The 25473-nt window shown below is 34.0% G+C and overlaps 1 protein-coding gene across 1 annotated transcript in view; it reads left to right on the top strand.

Annotated features, from left to right (window-relative positions):
* PKHD1L1 (PKHD1 like 1) overlaps positions 1–25473 on the top strand; it is a 156959-nt gene that overhangs the window by 56344 nt on the left and 75142 nt on the right. Inside the window, exons 25-45 of the mRNA XM_002807647.6 lie at positions 532–686; positions 2874–2996; positions 3458–3563; positions 5666–5776; positions 7173–7337; positions 8307–8428; positions 9748–9880; positions 10309–10501; positions 12063–12205; positions 12505–12609; positions 13225–13413; positions 14168–14338; positions 14899–15125; positions 15877–16861; positions 18974–19222; positions 19930–20079; positions 21535–21709; positions 22679–22835; positions 23238–23394; positions 24671–24750; positions 25213–25342. Coding sequence (XP_002807693.5) covers positions 532–686; positions 2874–2996; positions 3458–3563; positions 5666–5776; positions 7173–7337; positions 8307–8428; positions 9748–9880; positions 10309–10501; positions 12063–12205; positions 12505–12609; positions 13225–13413; positions 14168–14338; positions 14899–15125; positions 15877–16861; positions 18974–19222; positions 19930–20079; positions 21535–21709; positions 22679–22835; positions 23238–23394; positions 24671–24750; positions 25213–25342 — 4026 coding nt within the window. The remainder of the gene's footprint in view (positions 1–531; positions 687–2873; positions 2997–3457; positions 3564–5665; positions 5777–7172; positions 7338–8306; positions 8429–9747; positions 9881–10308; positions 10502–12062; positions 12206–12504; positions 12610–13224; positions 13414–14167; positions 14339–14898; positions 15126–15876; positions 16862–18973; positions 19223–19929; positions 20080–21534; positions 21710–22678; positions 22836–23237; positions 23395–24670; positions 24751–25212; positions 25343–25473) is intronic.

The raw sequence follows: 25473 nt of genomic DNA, 5'->3' as shown, positions 1-25473 counted from the left end.
AAATAATTATTTATTATTATTTGAGATTGATAATTTTTTTTAGTAAATATATAAATTCTTGGCATAGTAGAATGCAAATTTTATTTTTACTACATTGAGGGGGATATAAGAGTTTACAAGTGATAATACATAGAACATATTTTATGTACTTTAAAAAGGAAATTCGTTTGTGAATTTATTTCATTTTATTATTTTTGAGACGCAGCCTCACTCTCACCAAGGCTGGAGTGCAGTGGCATGATCTTGGACACTGCAACCTTCGCTTCCTTTGGGTTCAAACAATTGTCTTGCCTCAGCCTCCCAAGTAGCTGGGATTACTTGGTGTGTACCACCACACCAAGCTAATTTTTGTATTTTTAGTTGAGACAGGGTTATACCATGTTGGCAAGGCTGATCTTGAATGAACTCCTGACCTCAGATGATGCTCCCACCTTGGCTTCCCAAAGTGCTGGGATTACAGGCATGAGCCACTGTGTCTGGCCCGTTTGTAAATTGTGACTCCTGCTGTTTGCCACCCCTCTGTGAGTGCAGGCCTCCCCGCCGGTGTGTCAGCTGCAGATCTACAGTTTGCTCTCCAGAGTCTGCAGGGAATGGGAAGAGTCTCAGTTACGCGAGAGGGAACCTGTGCTGGCTACACGTGGAACATCAAGTGGAGAAGCACCTGTGGAAAGCAGAATCTTCTACAGGTTCCCTCATTTGGCTTGGCTTCTCTTTTCTTCTACATGTTGCTTGCTTTTTTGTGCCCTGCCTTATTCCAAAAAGAACTGGAAGCTATGTATATTTTTAAAATGCAAACTATAGACTAAAATTTCTTTAAAAGTAAATTAAGGAGAAGGTTTTTCTAAATTAAGTTGAACCAGTGTTCTCTTTCATGGAGAATAGCTGCTGGTACTTTCCTCCATATCCCATTTAGAAAAAGTCCAGGAATGTGTGTCTTAGAATCCCCTTGACAGGGGCAGGTGGAGCACAGTCAAGGCCTGCTTGACTCAGAACTAAACTGAACTAAATCCAGATGTATGCTAAGGGGGTACCAGAGAGAATCAGCCTCACTATCATTCTACCACGAGAGCTGTATTTTGGGGCCTTGGATGCTTTTGTGGTTACAAAGATGACCTTTTCACGTTCATAAGGGAGTAAAACCTTAGGCAGTCATCTAATTACCTTTCTTCAGTTAGTGGGAGGAAGAGAAAGGGGGAAAGGAGTCAGCCCCAGAGTATGTGAAGGAGAGGAATCTGGGGACTCAGATTGTCAAATATTAAAAAGATGATGCTTTTGGCCAGGTGTGGTGGCTCACACATGTAATCCTAGCACTTTGGAAGGCCAAGGCGTGTGGATCACTTGAGGGCAGGAGTTCAAGACCAGCTTGAGCAACATGGTGAAAACCTGTCTCTAGTAAAAATATAAAATTAACTAGACGTAGGGGTGCATGCCTGTAATCTCAGCTACTTTGAAGGTTGAGGTGAAAGAATCACTTGAACCTGGGAGGCGGAGTTGCAGTGAGCCAAGATTATGCCATTGCACTCAAGCCTGGGCAACAAGAGCAAAATTTTGTCCCTCAAAAAAAAAAAAACAACAACAACAACAGATAATGCTTTTTAATGATGATGAGAGTTCAAGGAAAGTCTCTCTTATGTAATGTTGCTGGGAACAAAAATTAGAACTTTTGGGAAGATAACTTAGTAGTATCTTAATACAGATACCTTATGATTCAGCAATATCATTTATATAACACTACCCTACTGAAATAATAAGATAAATGTGAAATGATGTAGGCACAAAGCTAGTCACTGGAGCATTATTTGTAAGAGTAAAAACCTAGAAACCCAAATCCCCATAAATGGTAGAAGGATCGTTTATATGATGTAACTTTCACATTGAACACTATGCAGCCATGTGTAGACCCACATATATTCACCTGGAAAGAAATTTATCACATAAGGTGGAAAAAATGCAGAACTCTACTCATGAAACCATTTGGGGAAGGAGAGAAAGTGGAGAAGATAAGGAAGTGGGGGCAAAAACAAGTATGTAAACATAGAACACAAGTCTGTATGTATGTGCAAAATAGTCATAAGGATGTGGGGGTTATTTTAGAAAAATACATGGCTGGGAACTGAATTAGAAAATTCCACAATGAAGATAGCTGCAGTGACCGGCCTCCCTTGGTGTCTCTGCTGGTGTCTGTGCATTTACTCTCTTCCACCTTTTCTAATCAGTCTCCTCTGCTTATTCGTTATTTCTGTTCCATATCATTTGGCTCACACGTGGGACACCATGGAGACTCCTATCTCTTTGCTGGCCCCTGAATTCATCAGAAGGTTGTCATATGTGCAGAGGAATTTTGTAAAGAACAAATTGTATATATTGATTTGACCTGGTTTTATTTTTACCATTGGAAGAGCATATAATTCCAAAATTGGGTGAAAAACCAGAGTAGAAGTACAAAATGATACAAGGAAAAGTTGACCCTCAGATAGAAAGAGGACTCAATTTTTCAATTATTTAACAACAATTTATCAGTTATATTCAGAAAAAGCATAGGACATTTTGAGAAAATCAAATTTAGTAGATTCATTTTGTTTTGATTTATTTTTTTAATTATAAAAATTCAAGTTAATTTTAGTTTTAATTCAAGTTGTAATTGATGCAATGTATGATATTTCAGTAGTCTTAATGTGTTCTTCTTGGCTAGGTTATATTCATTTTTGAGGAGGCTTCTTTTTTTGTTTTTAAACTGACTTACAGTGGTTTTGAATTTTATTTTACATCCTTGACTTTTATTCACCTTCACCTATGCTGAAATTTAAAATGAAAAACTAGTGTGGTCACATTTGTTATAACCTTTCTAGTAAAATAATTGTGTGTAAAAATAGATTAATGATTCCAACATTATTGGAGAAAAGGCTAATATGACAGTTACAAGGATAAAGGAAGGTGGCTTATTCAGACAACACATACTTGGAGACCTGCTTCGTACACCCAGTCAACAGCCACAGGTATTTTAGAAACTTTTCTCATGATGCTTAATGTAATTTTAATAGTATAAGTAGTTTGCAATATGTTAAAGACCTGGTAAAACAGGAGGATTGACTTCTGTATTTCATGTGAACATTTGTCTTAACATTGATCAACTTGATATTATGTTATGACTTTTGGGAAAATTATCTTTCTTATGATAAAATAGTAGATTTTTAGCTCAACTCTGCCAGAAATTGAAAATATAGTCTTTCATTTAATCTTTACAGGAGCTCTTTAAAAATGAGGAAATTACAATGTAAAGAGATTAGGTGACTTTCCCAAGGGCAAGAATGAATGAAATATCAAAGTAGAAAAAATATAGACTAATTTCAGTAAACAAGCAAACCAACAAAATTCCATCATTTTTGTTAAATCCTATTAATATTCTACTGCTGCCCCTTTGCCCCTGTTCTCTAGCTCCTTGTTTCTTTATTTGAAGGTTGAAGTCTATGTCAATGGAATTCCAGCTAAATGTTCAGGTGACTGTGGATTTACATGGGATTCTGCCATTACTCCCCTAGTCTTGGGTACAAGCCCTTCTCAAGGTAACTCTCTGATTTTTAACCTATACCAGGGTATGAAACATAACTAGCAAAATGGAAACTCTGTTAATGACTTTTAAAACTATGTGTATACTAGTGTCACCAGCTAAAGCAAGCAAACAGTTCTACACTGTGAAAATTAAAAACCCTATCAGAGAAAAACGCTATGGAAAGGACACTAATTATTCATTTTTGAAAAAAAATATTTCCTTTGAATTTCAAATCTTGCCTTTGGAGTAGAAGATTCACTAATACTAAACTTCTCTAGTTTTATCAGTTAGAATCAGTCTCTAAAATTTCACTTGGACATTAAGGCACTTTTGTTCAATTCTACTAGCTAGGGTATTAAGTGGAGTCTTGTATTATATGAGATCACTTCCTCTAGGAAAGTTACTATTAAGAGGCTAGTAACATCTGCTGTTTAATAAAATAAAATAATCACGTCCTAGATTTGAGAATAAGAGACATAAAAACTATTGCCAGGAACCCAATCTAAGGAGCACATTATACCGTTTCTTCATAATGTGTTATGGCTTCAAAAATATGGTTATGCTTTGTGTCTGAGCAACGAAGAATTGAAATAAAACAGCAGGAATAAGGATAGTAAGGGATGGCTTTTTTTTAAATCAGAACAATACATTCAAATGTTTTAATTACATGTTTAGTCTTGATGGATGGTAGGAAAATTCATCAGCTAATTTTTATGTTGGTACTTCCCAAAAAATCATTAAAATTTTTAAAGTATTGAATTTTTGTGTTGAAAGAATGTATTCTTCAAACTTTTTAGAACAGTGATGATTTAGGATAATTCATGTTACATGGGGTTAATACTCTCAAGAATAAAAATTTGATGAACTTTAATTTGGTTATAGTCCTTTGGTATGCTTATGTTTATATCCATTCTTGCATTTTGTAATGATTTCCCACGTTTACATGCACTTTCTGAAAAATTATTTCTTACTCAACATAATCTGAATTGCCTTTTGCCACATTTTGATCATCTTTAAAATTATGAAAATGTAAGCATAAAGAAAACTATAAAAATACATATACTCTTCACTGAAAATTAGCAGCTGTTAACATTTTGTCATATTTACTTCTAATCATCAGTTTAAGAAAGAAATATTACAGGAACAGCAAAAGTTCTCCCTCTCTTTAAGTATCATCCCTGGACCTAGTCCCCTACGTAACTTTTAAGGGGCAATCACAGTAATTAATTATTGTATGTGTATTCTTTCATGACATTTTAAATACCTTTCTAATATAATACTCTCTCTCTCACCAGTTTTATAAGGTTACAAATACTACAATGTAAATGTTATTTTGCATCCTGAAGTGTCCCAGGCACTTTAGGATGTATATCATCCTAAATAGAGGAATCTTGTTTTCTTTTTTTTTTGAGACAGTTTCTCTCTTGTTACCCAGGCTGGAGTGCAATGGCGCGATCTCGGCTCACCGCAACCTCCGCCTCCTGGGTTCAGGCAATTCTCCTGCCTCAGCCTCTTGAGTAGCTGGGATTACAGGCACACGCCACCATGCCCAGCTAATTTTTTTGTGTTTTTGGTAGAGACGGGGTTTCACCATGTTGACCAGGATGGTCTCGATCTCTTGACCTCGTGATCCACCCGCCTTGGCCTTCCAAACTGCTGGGATTACAGGCGTGAGCCACCGCGCCAGGCAGGAATCTTGTTTTCTTTTCAAATGGGCAATGTCCATACCACTAATTGTGCAGTTTATCCTTTCCTCATGAATTTGCAATGGCAAGTCTGTCATATACTGAGTTACCATATAGAGATGTCTATTTAATTTTTTTGTTATAAGAATAATTTGTTTCCTTATCTTATGCCATACTTTCAGTCAGATAATTCTTTCCACTAGTCTCTTGTCAATGCACAGATTCAACATATAAACAGATGTAGAGTAATTCAGTGGAAATAAAATACCATTGACAAAAAAATGTGGATCTTTCTCCCTGCTTGCCTGCTAGACTTATTGTTTATATATTTTGAAGATAGGCTTATTTTTCTCTGAAAAATATCTGATTTCATAACATCAGATTTAATTTTTCTAACTTTAATATTGTTATTTAAATTGATCATTTTTAGGGTCCTATGACGAAGGCACAATTCTAACCATAGTGGGTTCTGGATTTTCTCCTGGTTCAGCCCTAACAGTCTCAGTTGGACCAGTAGGTTGCTATCTTCTTTCTGTGGATGGTAGGTCCTTTTAAGAACTCTTAAGTCTAATTGTTCTTCTCTAAAATAAAGTGGAATCAAAGAGCAGTGTTACAATTATCTTATGTACAATTATCATGATCCAGTATTACGATTACCATGATCCCTATAAGATCATGAAATTGACAACCTGGTCTATATAATGCCTTATCTATTAAATCTTTGATTATGACCACAGACTCCTTCACTGTTGTACAGTGTCTTTATCCTATAAACAGTTGAATTTTGTCCTGTTTTTCCCCTTCACTTGGAGGTTACATGAAATCTTTCTTGCATCGGTGTGTCTCTGGGACACAAAAATGTATGAAATGCTTCTCTAGTGTTCTGTGGTCCTATCTGCCCATGTTTTGACGATACCGTGCAGGAAGAAGATGTAGCCATCTGCTGACTTCTAGTTCCACAGAACCTTTCTCCATTAACATAGAATTTAAAGATCATTCACATTTTTTTTTTTTACCTCTAGAAATAGTGAAGGCTATAGTTATTTATTTCCCTAAAAGTTGTCTTTCATAATTCTAGGAGATTTTTCTTAACTTATATCAACTGAAATGACGTAAGTAAATTCATTTACCAAATCCTTTCTGTTGTTTTTAATTTAGAACTTTTATGCATTGTTAAGCTCTAATAGTCAATACCACAGATGTACTATCAGTGTTCTAAAGAAAGTAAGGAAATGTTTTCATTTAAGTTTTGTTTGTTTGTTTGTTTGATATGGAGTCTCACTCTGTCACTTAGGCTGGAGTACAGTGGCATGACCTCAGGTCACTGCAACCTCCACCTCCCAGATTCAAGTGGTTCTCCTGCCTTAGCCTCCCAAGTAGCTGGGATTATAGGTGCCTTCCACAACACCTGGCCATTTTTTGTACTTTTAGTAGAGACAGGGTTTTGCCGTGTTAGCCAGGCTGGTCTTGAACTTCCAGGTGATCCACCCACCTCAACCTCCCAAGGAGTTGGGATTAATGATGTGAGCCATTGTGCCTGGATTTCATCTAGTTTTTGATCATCTTTCTTGATAAAACCTAGTATTTTGCACAATTTTGGAAATAATGTATTAGACCAAAAATTTCAGAATTATTAATGTAAATCAGTGTATAAACTAGTTTTTAAAAAGATTATGACAGTTGCCAGCAGCATCAGAAGCAGATTTGCTTTCATTATCAGTTTATCTGTTTTCTAGGAGTGTCTGATTCATAGCCTTGAGTAGTTTGTAAGGATTGTTCCTCCCAAGATTTCCCCACCCATTAATATATGCTTCATTTTCTTTGGATATATTTCTTGGATCTAAAAATGAAGGCCAATGTTAGTATTTTCAAGTATAACATTTATCATAAAACCATTTGATTTACCATTTTCTTCGTCTTTTTTTTTTTTCCACAAGAAAAAGAGATTAAGTGCCAGATTCTGAATGGAAGTGCTGGACATGCCCCAGTTGCTGTGTCCATAGCTGATGTTGGACTAGCACAAAATGTAGGGGGTGAAGAGTTCTACTTTGTTTATCAGAGTCAGATCTCACATATCTGTCCTGATTCTGGAAGCATAGCAGGTAATGGTTAATAGTTTAAACAGAGAGAAAATTGCATACATTTCCATCCCTTCCCTGTGCTGTTTCTATTACAGGGTGAGGGGGAGGAGACCAAAGCTTCCTCATATAGAACAAAGGAGAGTCTCCTTTGAGAAGGCACAGAGATTAAATGGTCGACTAATTCTTTTGTTTCTTACAAAGTACAAGTCGGGGTACTGCTTATACTTACATCTTAGGTTATTGAATTAATATCATCAATTATTACATGTTTCTATAACAAGCACATCAATTATGTCAAGATAAGATTTATTAGTTATTATTCTGCTTACCAGCTGCTTCATTTGTAACCACAGTCTCAATGGAGCTACTTGACCCAGAAAAAGTTCTGGGAACAAATTGGGGAAAGGAGGGCTAACACAGAGGATGGAAAGAACATAACACATTTTTCCTGTCCTGCTTCATTTCCTTTGTATGTTTGTTTTTATATTAGGCATAGTTTAGGTTTTTGTGCTTTGGTTTTGATCTTTTTGGTATGTTTTATTTTACTTTATTTCATTGCTTATTTTTAAAGTTTAGTTTTCCTTTTACTTAGAGGTATTAAAATTTGAGATTTGATGAGACACTTAATTCACTGTACTCTTCCATCCACAGAATGGTTGAGTGGATAGAAGCAGCATAATTTTTCATAGGATGAAGGCACTGTGAAAAATAGCAGATGCTGCTACCAGTGCCCCAAAGCACATGTGTGTTGCAAATCTATGTTATTTCTTTAAATCACTTAGCCCAGTTCCTTTATGGTTCCAAGCATCAACGCCCAGGCTCAGGTGTGTGGTGGTGATTGTACTCATCTCAAGTCTGATCCTTGATCTATTTGCCAGTCTATCTCTTGGATAATTAGACAATTCTCAAAAGATGAGTTAACTGTTGCCAACATTTCTTTTTATTATAGTTGAACTGGTTTTGTTGTTGTTTTTTGCTTTTCTTATGAAGGTGGTACGCTACTGACTTTATCTGGATTTGGCTTTAATGAAAATTCAAAGGTATTAGTTGGAAATGAAACCTGCAATGTGATTGAAGGCGATTTGAATAGGATAACCTGCAGGACACCAAAAGTAAGGCCTCTGATTTCAGTCATTTTTCCTCCTAAGTCTGAAATCTTATAAATTAGGAACCATCTCAGTGGGGGCGCAAGAGAGGGACAAGTGGTATATTTACTTAGGAACTGCAGGGTTTCTATGATGCTCTTTAAAATTTATTTCTTCCACATCTTTCTGCTAAGATTCAAAGACAAAATATTATCTCCTTATTCAAGATACTTAAAATCATGAAGAAAAGAGACACATAAAGCTAATATTAATGCATTTCATTTGAATTAATAGACGTAGTTATAAAGTAAACATAAAACACAGTGGAGAGAGGGTGTCAGAAACAGTTTCACAGGAAAGTTGATGTTCCATCAGAAGTTGAGGATGAATACGAGTTACCATGTAAATTGGAGGATGAAAAAATAAATGAGTACTCAAAAGATTTCAGGAAACTATAGAAATTAATGGTTTTCAAATAGGAATACATTTTGAAATGTGTTAAAGTTTCAGTTTCAATGTGTTAAATTTTCAGTTTCACACAAGAACGTGAAGTTCTCCATGGAATGTTGCATCTTAGAACCAATTATTATTCTTTATTTTTAAAACATAGTTTTAAAATTTAAACTAAGACTTTAGTTCCCTTATTATATGTCAAAGCATAATGAATCCAGTCACTATTTTAAAAATATATAGCAGAATAAATGAGGGTATTATGTATTTGCAAACTGCAGGAAAAAATTAATTTTTTTTTGACTGAATGATGGAGATGAGAATTGAGGGGATATGGTAAACTAAACAGTTAAACACTGAATGTGCATTAAATAAATACTAGATGTGAATAAATGTTTTTCCTAATTGGGAAATGCATAGATGCTATATCTGCAAAAGCATCAGATAGTTTTCTTAGGGGGTGTAAGTGCTTAGTCTTGGATTCTGGAATGAGATCTTCAAAAGATATAATAATGTGATTTGTCAGAGAAGAGAAATAAGAACTATACTTGTCTATTTTAAAAGCAAAATGTCAGACTTCAGTATCTTATGCTCTATCAGAGAATCAATTGTTCAGAACATCTCAACAACATTGTGAAGCCATCAGAAATCCAATAATATAGATGCGTTTAAATTGATCATAAAACGACTGTGTCATGTAACTTTATTTTGAGAACTCAAGCATGTAACCTATACTTGACACCACAACTTTCTAAATATATGAAAACTGAATCTGATTCATGACTTTGAAATAAAACATCTTCAGAAGTTTATCCTGAACAATTCTATTTCTTTTCAACCCTTGCATTTCTGTATCTCAACAATTAATATTTTCTAATTTTTTCCTCTTATTTTAGAAAACTGAGGGTACAGTTGATATTTCAGTTACCACCAATGGATTTCAAGCCACAGCAAGGGATGCTTTTAGTTATGATTGTTTACAGACACCAATTATAACCGATTTTAGTCCAAAAGTACGAACAGTATTAGGTAAGAAATTCTTCAATAAGATCAGTCATTTGACATATGTATAGAAAACATTTCTAAAAAGTCTTTTGAAGCATAGTTTCTTCTGCAATTTTGTTTCTTAAAGTGAAACTAGTTATATTTTTTTGTGTGTATGTTTTACCTTGATCTATTTATTATTTTACATTGAATATGTATAATGAGGAAAGAAACAGTAAATTTTTTAGAAAAGGACTTTGCCATCTCTTTTCACTTTTGAGCAATTGAACATACATTTCATCTCTTTGTGGCTGTTACCAACTCTTTCGTTGTTTTTCCCTTTGCCTCTGAAAGTGTTAGGCTTTCCTAAATCTGTTGAAAGATGAGAGATGAACTGATTTATTTAATATGCAGATTTCACCCTTGATAACAAGTTGAACTTTTTGCATCATTTTTAAAATTTAAAATACTAGGAGAAGTTAATTTAACAATTAATGGCTATAATTTTGGAAATGAACTGACACAAAACGTGGTATATGTTGGAGGAAAAATCTGCCAGATTCTTCACTGGAACTTCACAGATATTAGATGTCTTTTGCCCAAGTTGCCTCCTGGAAAACATGATATCTATGTAGAAGTCAGAAACTGGGGTTTTGCATCAACAAGGTATGACAATGTACATAAACTTGATAGAATTATAGGACACGTGGGGCTAATGGAATTGGGATAGGAAAAGAAGTAGGCAATAACCTTTAGATGGTAATTGCTCTCTTTACCTTTCTATATCTTCTTTTGCAAAAGTTGCTGAGAATATCTCATACAAATGCAATATGACACATTGTTTTGAGACCAATACCATTCAGATCAGGTTGTAAAATTCTCTGTACAACTAGACGAATTTATATGTCACAAGATTTTAATTCATTCAGGAAATGCTTACCAAGTAGTTTCTCAGTGCTGCTGGCTGGATTTACAGTGGATTAGAGGGGCATTTCCGCTGCATTAATCGGTGCTCACAATTTTCTTGGAAAGACAGATTTCAAACAGAGGACTACATCAAAAGTTTAATTGTAAATATGCAAAATACTAGGAGTAATAGGTATCAGGTGCAGTAAGAGTCTGTAATAGAGAGAGCTGACATATCCTAAGCAACAGGGAAGGGTTCTGAAGGAGAGGATGCAGGGAGTCTTTCTCCAAATGAGTTTTCTGTAAGTACTGAGTATTTTTTTCCCCTGAAACTATTTGTTAACTGGTAAAATTTTAGCTCTAGTATGAGGAAGTTATTGGTTAAGAATACTTAGAAAAGGAAGAAGCTGAAAATTTATGGATACAAAAAGGCCAATAAAACTAATGTCAGAGTAGAAAGATGATTGCAGCAAAATCTTGCAATAAGTAAATGAAGATGAGCAACACTGAACGTAAACCTCAGCACTCTATCCATCCCTTCTTGGTTTCACAGGGCAGAGCTCACAAGGATTCTGTATTGGCTTGTGCTTTAGTTTGAAAATATAATGGGTGACATTGACACCACACAAAGTTGTGTATTCAGATTCAAGAAATATCGTGGTTATACTGTGGAATTAAAAGTTAACACAATGATTCACTTGAATTTTTCTGCCTCTCTGTAGTTAGGGAAGTTAGGATGTGGAAGTCAACTTTCTATGTCATATCAGAAAAGCATTTACATTTTGATGGCCTCCTAGCAGATACATTGTCTGTAACAAAGCAAAACAAATTAAAAACTATTCTCATTGAAGTAGTGGGAAGGGAAATCCTGACAAGTTTTCAACAAACATGGAATAATAACTTCAAATTAATTACACAAAATGTTGATTACTCGAATGTGTGAGATTTAATGCTATTTGCAAAGTAGAGCTGCCTTTTTGTTTTACCCTAATGAAAATATAAAATATTTTAAGGGATTTGATGTATTTCTTATGACCTCAGTTCTCAGGAGCATATTTTTCCATAATATTGTAGGATCTTTCATCTCAAATTCTTCTGCCATTAGAATTTTCAGAAATATAATTTTCATAGAGAAAAATATTGAATATGCCATCCAAACAAATTGAGATTGTGATAATTGCCAGATTGTCCACCTTGAAAAAGTAATGTATAAATAAATATACAATTATTTCCTCTTTCTAAAGAAATCATATCCTGGCAAGAATTTAGCAAGTTAAACCAATAAAAAGCTCATTAAATCGTCTATCCAATTTTTTTTCAGAGACAAATTAAATTCTTCGATACAGTATGTTTTGGAAGTGACCAGCATGTTTCCACAAAGAGGCTCCTTGTTTGGTGGAACTGAAATCGCCATAAGGGGTTTTGGATTCAGCACAATACCAGCTGAAAATGCCGTGCTGTTAGGTAAGAGCTTTATTCATAGGAAAACGATTATCATTTTTCTCAGCTTAAAGGATGTACTACAGGTGCTAATAATTACTGTGTATTTAAGTAGATGCAACATATAGAGTGAAGGAGTTGTTCTGAAAATGATTGGTACTCAGATGATTACTTTCAGAAAAGAAGTACCAAAGATCCTAATACATAAGGCAGAGCATTTTAAGGGCCTTGGCTGTTGATGAATTATACTTCATCTATATAATTCACAAAAAAATTGACAAAATATTTGCTTTTTAAAAATATCCAGTATTTATTCTTTCTAGGGTCCATCCCTTGCAATGTTACATCATCATCAGAAAATGTCATAAAATGTATTCTTCATTCAACTGGAAATATATTCAGGATTACCAACAATGGAAAAGATTCAGGTATCAACCATTTATATATTATAAAAAATTTGAAGCACTTAAACCTGAAATTAATTTGATTCTTCTTTATTTTGTACTTCAAATTATTGAGAGACTAAGTATTGTTATTTATTTTATAATTTGTCAGCAATCTCCTCTTGACATAGAGGGTCACATGTAGAATGTATGAGTGGCAGACTTGAGTCTAGAAGGCTGTACTTTATATTTCCAAGTTAGGAATTACCATTTGGTTTTGCTGTAGTACAGAACCTCCCAAATTGTTGTGGTTTATTACCAGTCATCGGTTTCCAAATAAATATTCCAACTGAAATTGATCATAGCTTTAAAAATATTCTATAATATTTCTAAACAAATTATTTATTGCCTTTTCAATTTTTTAAAAAATTATCTGTTAATCCACTTTTGGAATTTTGTGATTTAATTTTTTCTTATTGTCTTAATACCTTTCCATTATTTCTATTTGTTTTTTTAAGTGCTTAAATTATGTACATAATAAAGTTTGAGTGTTGATTTAAAAGTTTTCACTAGTGATTGTACATAAATTGCAATGTTGTCAAAGATAATTATTAAGAAATTCTCTTTTCTTGTAAAATATGACTCAATTCTTGCTCCCAGTGCATGGATTAGGTTATGCCTGGTCACCATCAGTCCTAAATGTGTCTGTGGGGGACACAGTGGCATGGCATTGGCAAACACATCCCTTTCTTAGAGGGATAGGATATAGGGTTTTTTCTGTCTCCAGTCCTGGAAGTGTAATTTATGATGGCAAAGGATTCACAAATGGAAGACAAAAATCTACATCAGGTATGTTTCTGCTTATTGGTTTTGCATCATGCTACTTTTTCCTAGATGTAATAAAATGACATTGTGTTTAGATTTAATACAGTAGTTTTACATAAATAATATGCACAAATGCATAAGGTGACTTGGTATTTTGTTGCTGCAGTAAAAATGTTACTAATGAGTGTAAGCAAGTTATTTTATACATATTCAAATGAATTCTGATATTAGAAATGTCTTTTATTGATTCCGTGATAATCAACCAATTGAAAAACATTGAAAAAGCAAAATGCAATAAAATAGGAATATATGTTTGAATAGAACAAATCTGGTAGCAAGTGATGAACTCTGAGTGACTGAAATCAATTTAAAATCAGTGTTTCTTATAGGATAGCTCAGTGTAAAATGTACCTTTTAGATTGCCTGTTTTGTTCTGTATATGTTAAGAGTTTGAACTTTTCAGTCATGAAAAAAATTAAGTTTTCTTCCATTTCATGTTGAATTTTTCTGAAATTTTGGTATTTTATGCCAGACTTGTCATGGTTTTTTAGAAAATCAATGCTGGATCTTGTTTTCCTGGAATGTAATTTCGTTACACACGATAGCTTTTAATAGCCCGCGAGTTTTCTTACTACATTCTGTTGACATTTCATACACAAGAAAAATAAGAAACTGTCATCTGCATGTGCATTTAAATGATCATTTCAAATTGTTTTCACTCTTTTCAAAGAAGCGTTAATTGCTTATATTTATTATGTACAATCTCATTTTATGGCAGGTTCATTTTCTTACCAATTTACTTCACCTGGAATCCATTATTATAGCAGCGGGTTTGTTGATGAGGCTCACTCCATTTTTCTCCAAGGAGTCATTAATGTTTTACCAGCTGAAACCAGGCACATTCCCCTGCACCTGTTTGTGGGTAGCTCTGAAGCCACATATGCTCATGGTAAGATAGTTAAAGATGGAAACTCTATTACACAGGTGACCCAGGGTGTAAGTGATATATCTGGAACAGGCAGCAGATGACTGAGTCTAACTGTGCTTCTATCTTACCAGCCACATGACCCTGAATAGGTTTGGGCTTCTCTGAGGCAGGAATTTATTCTCTAAAACAACAAGGATTATGTTAATATCTTCCTATCAGCCTCTCTCCCAGAATCCTTGTGTGCCTCAAATGAGATGTAATATAAAAAAAGTTCTGACATTCTGTATGTGCTTGGACATATATTAAAATGTAAGATGATGTTATTATTCCCCCATGGGATCTGGCCTTGGACAAATTGATAAATAAATCAATTTTATATTCACTTTTCTCTCTTTACCGTGACATCTTTGTCCAGGTCTTTAATGTTTGTGCTGTCTAAGACCCATTTGTCATCTTGTTTTTCAAAAAAATATTTACTGGAATTTAAACCATTATCATCAAAATAAAGAATAATGCAGTTTGAAAATGGTTCTTGTTTTAGAATATTATCCATGACTTACAGGCAGTTCTTTTGTCTAAAGGAGGACCTGAGAATTTGCACTTGGGAAGCTCTGTGGCAGGCTGCCTAGCAACAGAACCCCTGTGTGGTCTGAACAATACCAGGGTTAAAAATTCAGACAGATTGCTATTTGAGGTTTCAAGTTGTTTTTCACCATCTATAAGCAACATTACTCCATCCAGTGGAACAGTAAATGAACTAATAACAATTATTGGACATGGCTTTAGTAATCTCCCATGTGCTAATAAGGTAAGAATATAAATATCTCCTTTGTACTTCTATTATATGTTCCCAATAAAAGTAATTTAACAAAAACTTTGTAATTTAATTTTTACCAGCTTTATTGAGATGTTATCACATACCATACAATCACCCATTTAAAGTGTGCAATTCATACGCTTTTAGCATAGGCACAGAGTTGGCATTCATCACACAATTTTAGAACATTTTCATTACCCCAAAAAGAAACCTTAAAGTCCTTAGATACACACCTAGCCCCTTCATCTATCCCAGCCCAAGGTGATTATCTAATCTACTTTCCATCTCTATACATTTGGCTATTCTGGACATTTCTTATAAATAGAATCATACAACATGTGGTCCATTTTGACCAACTTTATTTATTTTTCACTCAGTATAATGTTTTCAAAGTTCACCTAAGTTGTACCATGTGTCAGTACCTCATTTCTTTTTATGACCTCATAATAGTCTATTGTATGTTAAATGACATTTTATTTATCCATTCATCAGTGGATGCACATTTGGGTTATTTTCACCTTTTGGTTATTAGGAATAATGTAGCAATGCACATTTATGTACAAATCATAATTTAATCCAAAAGATGCCTTAATCAGCTCTTCCCAAATTAAATTTATGAATAAAAGATATTTATTTGCACCTGATTAGCTTTTTAAATTTATAGTTGTTGCTCACATAAAATTTGTTTATACTGGAGATATGTATTGACTTGTTTTTTATTTTATATTCATTTTACTTACAGGTTACAATTGGTAGCTACCCCTGTGTCACAGAAGAAAGTAGTGATGATTCAATTACGTGTCATATTGACCCTCAAAACTCAATGGATGTTGGTATCAGGGAAATTGTCACTTTGACTGTCTACAACCTGGGCACTGCTATCAATACATTGTCCAACGAATTTGATAGGCGATTTGTACTTTTGCCAAACATTGACCTGGTGTTGCCCAATGTAGGATCGACTACAGGAATGACAAGAGTGACCATAAAAGGCTCTGGATTTGCAGTTTCTTCTGCAGGTGTAGAAGTCCTTATGGGTCATTTCCCATGTAAAGTTCTATCTGTGAATTATACAGCTATCGAATGTGAAACATCCCCTGCTGGCCAACAACTTGTGGATGTATATCTTCTAATACATGGAGTGCCTGCCCAGTGCCAGGGAAACTGTACCTTTTCATATTTAGAAAGCATCACTCCGTATATAACAGGAATCTCCCCAAACTCTATCATAGAATCTGTAAAAGTCATTATTGAAGGAGAAGGTTTTGGGACTGTTTTGGATGACATTGCTGTTTTCATTGGAAATCAACAGTTCAGAGCAATAGATGTTAATGAAAACAACATCACTGCTCTTGTGACTTCTCTCCCAGTTGGACGTCATTCTCTTAGTGTTGTGGTGGGAAGTAAAGGCTTGGCTCTGGGAAACCTGTCTGTCAGCAGTCCCCCGGTAGCATCTGTCTCACCAACTTCTGGAAGCATTGGAGGTGGAACTACATTGGTGATCACAGGAAATGGCTTCTATCCAGGCAACACCACAGTCACTATTGGGGATGACCCTTGTCAGATTATTTCCATCAACCCCAATGAAGTCTACTGCCATACTCCACCCAGGACTGCTGGAATGGTCGGTGTGAAAATCTTTGTTAATACAATCTCTTATCCACCTTTGCTTTTTACATATGCCCTGGAAGATACTCCATTTCTCAGAGGAATTGTCCCAAGTAGAGGTACTCCAATATCTGCCTTATTATTTTGATATTATATTATCAATAATATTTATTAGCATAGAATTGGAATGATATTTGTAAATAATCATTAAGCTGTGTTTATAGATAATCCCACTTACAATTAATACATGGGATTTAAGTTCTGTGTAGTCTCTATTGTATGATTATTTTTCACACATTTATGGGATAACAATTATAGCCAAATTTCAACTTCTACTTAGGAACAAAATTCCCATTACGTTGACCTAGATTTCAAACGAGGAAAAAATAAGTGAAGATAGACCAAAACTGGTAATTCATTCATGTTATTGATGTTGATTTGCACTAGAAATACCAGTTAAAAGTCAAAAGTTACAACCTTCCTTACATTGAAAGTCTTTCAGATTATCTTATTTCCACGAACCTACAATTCAGTATTAACTTATTAACATGCTAGAATTCTTTTTAAGGAGATCATTGGCACATTCAATGGAGAAAATATTATAAAATAAGATTTTCTTAATTACTTAGCATGACTTATTTTTTAAATTTAACAATAGGTTGATATATCTTCTTGTTCCTTTGTCATTATGCTATGCTGCTTCTGATCATCTTTGAACTATTAAAATTCTTATTATTTATGTACTGAATTCTGGAGAGGAAGCTGTAGTGTGATAGTTGAGAGCTTGGCTCTCAAATGGTTCAAATTTTGCTTCCTTTAATTTCCAGTGATGAAATTTTAGACAGGTTTTTTTTAAACATCAATTTCCTTTTTTATGCAGGTACACACACTATAAAGTTAAAGAAGTTCATTCATATAGTATAACTTAGAATAGTACATTTAATAAATAACTTATTAAATGTTAACCTTTTAGAAAAGTCTTTTTTAGGTTACCTCACAGGGAAATATATCGGGTTTGGGATAAGTAGTATTTTCTGCCTTCAAAGAGTTTCCTGTAGAAATTTTCTTTAATATGTCAAATTTTCTCAGTTTAAAAGAAACGTGAACAATAGCAATGGCATATTCCTTTTCCCATATGGTTGTAATTATTGCAAATAAGGGCATATGTTTCTTACTTCCAAGGACTGTGTCTCTTCCCATCTCTGTCTTTGAATGTTTCTTTCAAAACAGGGTATTCGAAGGTATAGGAGACTTGTAGACGTGTGAGAACTGGGTGATAGAGCACACTCAGAGCAACACTGTTCCATTTGAAAGGCAAAATTTCAAGCAAAATTAAATTTTAAGACTCATAAAACTTTCTTTAGATTGTATCTTAAAACTATTCCTAACATGAAATATCTCTTTAGTATATGGCATGTTAAAATAATTATTTATATTTAAGCCATCCTCAGTATGGTCAATTATATGGTAATTTTTACTATTACTACTTCAATAAAAATTAAACTACTACTTGAGAGCACTGCATTTGCAAAAAGTTATATTGACTAATTTTCATTTAAAATTTAGATATATGGCTATTCATTTGAACAACCTATGAAAAATTCCATATGTTTAATGCCCTCAATGTATATTTGGCAAAAGAAGGAAGCAAGAGAACAGCCAGAATCTAATTCTTTGTTCTATGTGCATATATTCAAGGCATTAACATCAACATTCACCTATACATCTTTAAATTAATTCCTCTTTCCTGTATTTACCATCTTACATCCATTTACATACTATAATTTGTTTACCAAGTCACACCTATCAAAAATGTTTGAATTAAGAAAAATGTAGTCCCCCCTCAAAAGAGTTGCTAATGTCAGAAAGGTACCAAAAATAAAGAATAGTAAGCCTCATCCTTAAAATATTCTCTAACCCACCCTGCTCAGAAATTAATACTTCCTAACTCTACCTCTCTTCTCTGTTAGTATGAATTAGTAACTTACAACTCAGTAGAATGGACAGAAGGGCTAGAAAAATTATAAATATTAAGATAAATCACTTATATTTAATATACAGTAGACTAGTGTATATCATAGTCAAAATGTATTGTATGACATAGCATGTATTGTTAACATTTATAGTAGTTTTATAACACTGGACTTTCTTTTATTTATAAAAGTAAAGAAGTATATCTTTAAATGCGTAAGTATTCATATTTTGATACATTGTGTTTTTATTTTTTTAAGGTCCACCGGGAACTGAAATTGAGATTACTGGATCCAACTTTGGTATTGAGATCTTGGACATCTCAGTAATGATAAACAACATTCAGTGTAATGTAACTATGGCCAATGATAGTGTGTTGCAGTGCATTGTGGGAGATCATGCTGGGGGCACATTTCCTGTTATGATGCATCATAAGACAAAAGGCTCAGCAATCTCCACAGTTGTGTTTGAGTACCCGCTTCATATTCAAAGTATTAATCCAAGCCAAGGTAGTTATAAATATGTGGGAACCTGCCTATGTTTTGTTTCAGTAAACACTTATTTAAAAACCTTATTTAGAAAGTAGTATGTTCCTCAAACATATAAAATTTCTAGTTCTCATAGCAGAATACAAATATTTTTCTTTATGCAGAAAATAAATAAGCATGTAATTGTACAATTATTTCAAAATACTAACTTTATAATGTAATACCTTATATTTCTTAGTGATATATGATTAATTTATTTAAAACTTAAAATGACAGTTATATATGGAAATTTTTCTTAAATCATGTTTAGACATCACTGGTATGTAATTATTTCTACATAAATTAGTATCTTTTTTATTTAAAACATTTTTGGTTAAAAAACAAAGTATAAACAAATCAATATACTTGTAATTAAAATAGTAATTGCATAGATATGTTTTGCCTACTCTGAAATCCTTTGTGACATCTCTTTAAAAAAAATTTTTAGTTCCTAGAAATAGTTCAAATAAATTACCAGATATGACATTTACTCAGTGAAGATTTTAAAACACTACAATCAAAAGAGATTCAGTTGCATTAATAGAATAATGCACTATAATTTCAGTTGTAAGAAACTTTTCATTTAACGTAACTTACTTCGAGGTTTTAAAATCATTTCAGATTTTATGTACACAGAGGATGTTTTATTTTAATTAGTTTTGTTTTTCCTTTTTATTTGTCTTCACTAGGGAGCTTTGGTGGGGGTCAAACCATGACTGTGACAGGCACCGGATTTAATCCACAAAATTCAATTATATTAATTTGTGGCACAGAATGTGCAGTTGACAGGCTTAGATCTGATTACACAACATTATTATGTGAAATTCCATCTAATAATGGTAAGTTGTCAGAAAAATAATGGCAGTCTTTGAGAACTAGTTGATATTATAAAGATCAATTAATTTTTTTTTCAAGTTGGATTCCTTGGAATGATCAAATTACTTTATGACTGTCCTAATTTTAAGCAATTTCTTCAGAACATTTACTAGATTTACATGTCTTTTGAGATTCATATATTATAGATGGAATTGTTTATAATAAATTGAAGTTTTTCAGTTTATGGTATAAACTGATGGTTCTTAGTTTATGGAGCATCCCAAATGGAGAACACATTTTTAGTTCCCATGAGATTATTAGGCTTCTGTTAAAGGTAGCAGTTCCATTAATGGCTTGAGTGTCAACCCTGTAGTGCATTGCTAAACTCAAACCTGACCTGTGTCTTTGGACAAGTTATTTAGCCTCTCTGTGCCTCAGTTTTTTCAAGCGAGTAAGTAAGATGAATCACAGTAGTCTACTGGGTTATTGTCAGGTTTAATAAGTTAATGTATATAAAGTGGATGAAATGGAACCATATGTAATTTGCGATTATTCTTACTCTTATTTATTTTTAGTTAATGGTTAAGATCCTGGTTCTAAGGAGTCCCTGAATCTCAATTTTGTTACTTACTGTGTAACCCTGGCTAAGTAACTTAACTTCTCTCTGCTTCAGTTTCTCCATGTATTAAATGGAGATACTACTAACTCTAATTCAGTGGATTGTTGTGAAGATTAAATATTTGGTACTCTAGACAACAAATCTTAATTATTACTTAAAAAATTTTAAGAAGATATTTAAACAATGTGAATATTCTAGAAAATAGAGGATATGTTTTATGTGGATACATGTTTTTAAATGTTAAAATTTATGAAGCTTTTCTAAATGTTGTTGCTTCTTTCTCTGACAAAGAATATTGAAAATGCAATATTTTTACGACTGAGCTTACTTATCATTTCAACACCAGAGTTTAAATCCTGATTTTAAAAAATACGTGTAGCAATGCTGTCAAGACTTGTCAAGGTTCTAGGTTGTTTTTCTTAACACTAGCTCTGCATCTTCTCTTTATGTTTTTGCATCAGGTTTTCGTAGTCCTTGTCTCTGACCTTGCCTTCAGCTGTCACTCCTTGCTGTTGTCAGTATGCCTGCTTTGAAGCAATTCTTCCCTCCTTCCTGTTCTAATTTACAAAGTTGGATCCTCTAGAATTGGAAAAGTAAGCAGGCAGGTTTGTAGAATATTCTACAGAAAGAGTCTCCCAGGGAGAGTCCAACGGCTTTTTCCTCTGCTGATAATGATCATGAACTTTGTAATGTTTTTGGCTATTGCTAGAGGCCACTATTCTTTACATGTAGTACAGCTATATTGGAAAAAAAAGATGACTGTGTGAAAAGGAAGACGTTATTGAAAATGTTTGGAAGTTTTGGAAATGAATCAGGGCCTGATGCCAGAACTGCATTCAGTTTGATCCTCCTCTTACAGGCAGGGGCGCTGAGCAAACCTGTGAAGTGAGTGTGGTTAATGGGAAAGATTTGTCACAGTCTACGACTCCATTTACGTATGCCCTATTCCTGACTCCACTCATCACTGCAGTATCTCCCAAGAGAGGCAGTACAGCAGGAGGCACCAGACTAACAGTCATGGGGTCAGGATTCAGGTACTGTCTCCAAACACACATCATTATTGTACATTTCCAGACTCAAGTCATTACGCCTGCTTTCTCCTATACCTGGACAATGCTGAAATATAGTATGTAATGTGTACCTATATGCTTGTAACTTAGGCTTAAGGCGAAAATAGTACTAATTACTAACATTTATTGAGTACTTATTTTGTGGCAAGCACCTGCCTACCCACAAAGAAGTCCTGCCTTACTTCCTGAGATGTTTTTACCTCATTTTATGGTTAGAAGACCGTGATTAGACAGGTTAGATAACTTACCCCAAATCCTAGTATGTAGCATCACAAATATAAATCACCTTGTTATACCTTCCCCAACATCTTATCTCCAGCCATGGTCTGCTTCATTGGGTCAGAGAAACATCTTTCCTATAGCAGGTCTATTCCACTGTAATTGGCCAAGTTCCTTTTTCTTAAACATACTCATTATTTGACTTAAATTTGTGTACTGCACTGTCCTCATTATTCAAGTGGGAAAGGCTGAAGTCAAAACATCAGATCATATACACCATAGAGGCTCATTGTAACTCCTCAAGCAGTTATGATAACCTTGAACTTGCATTTTTACCTGGAGGTTAGATTCTAAAGTCCATGAACATGATGAAAATGTCACATGGACAAGTGATCCTTGAAAATCTCTTTTAAAAGTACCTGTTGGGAGACCAACATAGAATCACTGAACAACAACAAAAATCATTGTTTTTTTTTTCTTCAACACTGCAACCCCTGCTAGTTACAGTCCTATTTTCTGGACTCTTAACCTCTACTTTTCTTTCAATAAATATTTGAAGTCTTAATACTGAAAAAAAGTGATAATCTGCACTTTGGTGGCTGATAGGATCAGGTTATTATTTTTGCAATAATACATGAGAATAAAAGGGTTTGACAACATGATCTAGAAATTTGAGAAAAACATATATGTTTTGCTTTCCCTTTTTCTTTACAGTGAAAATATAGAGGATGTTCATATCACCATAGCTGAAGCCAAATGTGCTATTGAGTGTTCCAACAAGACACACATCATCTGCATGACAGATGCCTATCCTCTCTCAGGGTGGGCTCCAGTTCACGTCCACATCAGAGGTGTTGGCATGGCCAAACTGGTAATAGTGCTATTGGGTATAGAAATCACAGCAATAGAAAACTAGCATTATGGGAGGTGGGCTAATTGGTAATGGATGTTTCACTTTAATGTCTCCAAAAAAATAACTCAGCTGTGACTATAATACATTTAAAGTAGCTTACATTTTTTTTTGCCTTTTACTAAAATTTTCATTATTTTAGATTTTTGATCTTTCTGAGTTGTGGGATAATTGGTAATAGATTTTAAAAATTTGATTATTATTGTGACATAAACCAAGAGAAAATTTATAACACATTTTAAGTAGTTAGATTTTATTATTAATAAAATCTTTTTTGTTTATATATTTTTCCTTTTTAAAAAATTGAATGAAAAACTTCGGTTAAAATCCCTAAATTGTAATGTCTCTTATGTTCTATTCCAGGATAATGGTGACTTTCTTTATGTTGATGCTTGGTCCTCCAATTTCTCATGGGGGGGAAGATCTCCCCCAGAAGAAGGGTCTCTTGTTGTTATTACCAAAGGACAGACAATTCTGCTCGATCAAAGCACCCCTATTTTGAAAATGTTGCTTATTCAGGGTAAATTTCTGAATATCTGTTCATTAGACTCTTCCTGAGAAATATTTCTGGAAACTGATTTAATCAAAATCCACAATTACAAATATCCATAGTTACATCATCTTACATGGTGTAGTTCTGGGCTTTCCAAATTGAGTATTACAATCCATTTGTGGTTATGATATTATTTAATGTGTTGCAGCCAGCATTTTAAAAATGAAATAGGATGGAAAGTATTAGAATAGATTGCATGCATATGGATAAGTACCTTTTAAAGCTAAATGTTGTTTTATGAAGCTTTTGTTTCAATAACAATTCGGGGGCGGGGTGTGAGCATGCCCACCCACTTTCACTGATCACAACAATAAAAGTTATTTTCCACTTAGAAAAACACTGATGTAGTGGGTTCCAGGGGTTAAAAAGTCTTAGAGATTTGTTCAGTTCTATCCTAAACGATCTCCTTGATTCCCTTTGGAAGACAGGTGATTTTTACCATTGCCTGTGAAACTGTTTCAGTTGTTAGCTGGGCTTATCTCTGCTGCTGTAGTCTGTTTTTTGCTACAGAAAACTAAACAACCACAATTGTGATAATTGGATGTAAGAGAATCATTAATTGGTAAGAGTAGACTGCTTGAGGATTTAGTGCACAAACTTTGCCATACAGATTTAGCCTCCGGAAGACTCCTGCATTGTATTGTACTATTTTTAACTCCTGGGATAATAGAAAAGTTTCAGATTTTTGAAGGTATTAAATATTGGACCTTTGGACAAATAAAGTTTTACTACTTACAAATTTACACTACTCATAAAAATGTCTGTAAAGATCATTTTTAAATGATCTTTAATAATGCTAATCAGGCTATAGCTGTTAAGAGTGCAAATTAATGGGTAAAAGTTCAGAGCAAATGTTGACATTGTAACGGTTTTTATAAACATGATTTTCTTTCATTGCTTTTGTTCTTAATTTAAATTTTGAGGAGCTGTGTTTGTAGAACTAATTTGCATAGCTGAGCTATTAAGTAGCATCTAAAATAAGCAATGGTCAAGGGGAAATAATCTTCCCTGGGATTTGATTTTCTGTAAACTCCCATAGTTTTGTCTGGAGTTCTTATGCTTTTATGTTCCCAAAGAACTGAACTGAAGTTACATGCTTAACAGTAGCAATACATGAATGAGGAATTATATTTTAATTTAATGTATACTTTAATAATTGTGTTAAATTATAATTAATAATTTAATTGGCAACTTTTGACAAAATTTGTCCTTGTGATGTATTTCAAAATTGTATGATTCATAGGTGGAACTCTAATATTTGATGAAGCTGACATTGAGCTCCAGGCAGAAAATATTCTAATTACAGATGGAGGCATTCTTCAGGTATTCAAAAGAGTATAATACATGTTCATTTCTAACCTCTTTCCATTTATTTTTTAAATACTATGTGTAAAACAGATACTTAATTATACCAACATCTCCTAAGTTTATCTTTGTTTAGGTCTCTCTTATTAGTATTGAGTCCTTTTTGGGGGGAGAATTTTCTCAGAATATTGTGTTTTTAATGGGAAGACAATACTGTATTCCCATAACACAGAATTTAAAACAGAACAAGAAAGAATTAACTCTGAGATGTGGCTAAAATCAGTCAGTATACCTTTGAAAGGTCTTGCATAGTGTATTTGGCTGACTAGAAAATTAAAGGTTTATCTTTCAGAAGAAAGATGTGAACAACTTATTAATTAATTCTCAAAAGAGAAGAGAGGATAGAACTACTTTTGTGTGAGTAGAATTGTGGATTTGGGGTTTTAATTTTCTGAATGGCATTTGTGATATCTCTTGCAGATTGGGACAGAGGCATCCCCATTCCAACACAAGGCTGTCATTACCTTGCATGGGCACCTGCGATCTCCTGAGCTCCCTGTCTATGGTGCCAAAACACTGGCTGTGCGGGAGGGAATCCTGGATCTGCACGGTACTGTGGCTGAGTGGCTAAGGGAGTTGGTAGAGGAAGACTCACCAGACACCAGGGATAATTGTCCTGATAAGATTCTCTTAGTGAAAGTGTGTCAGCCTTCTCATATCTTTAGATACCTCCTCTTTACT

The sequence above is a fragment of the Callithrix jacchus genome, chromosome 16 (genome assembly GCF_049354715.1).
Source record: "Callithrix jacchus isolate 240 chromosome 16, calJac240_pri, whole genome shotgun sequence".
Lineage (NCBI taxonomy): Eukaryota > Metazoa > Chordata > Mammalia > Primates > Cebidae > Callithrix > Callithrix jacchus.
Note: the sequence above shows the minus strand (reverse complement) of the source record. Positions and strands in the feature narration are given on the sequence as shown.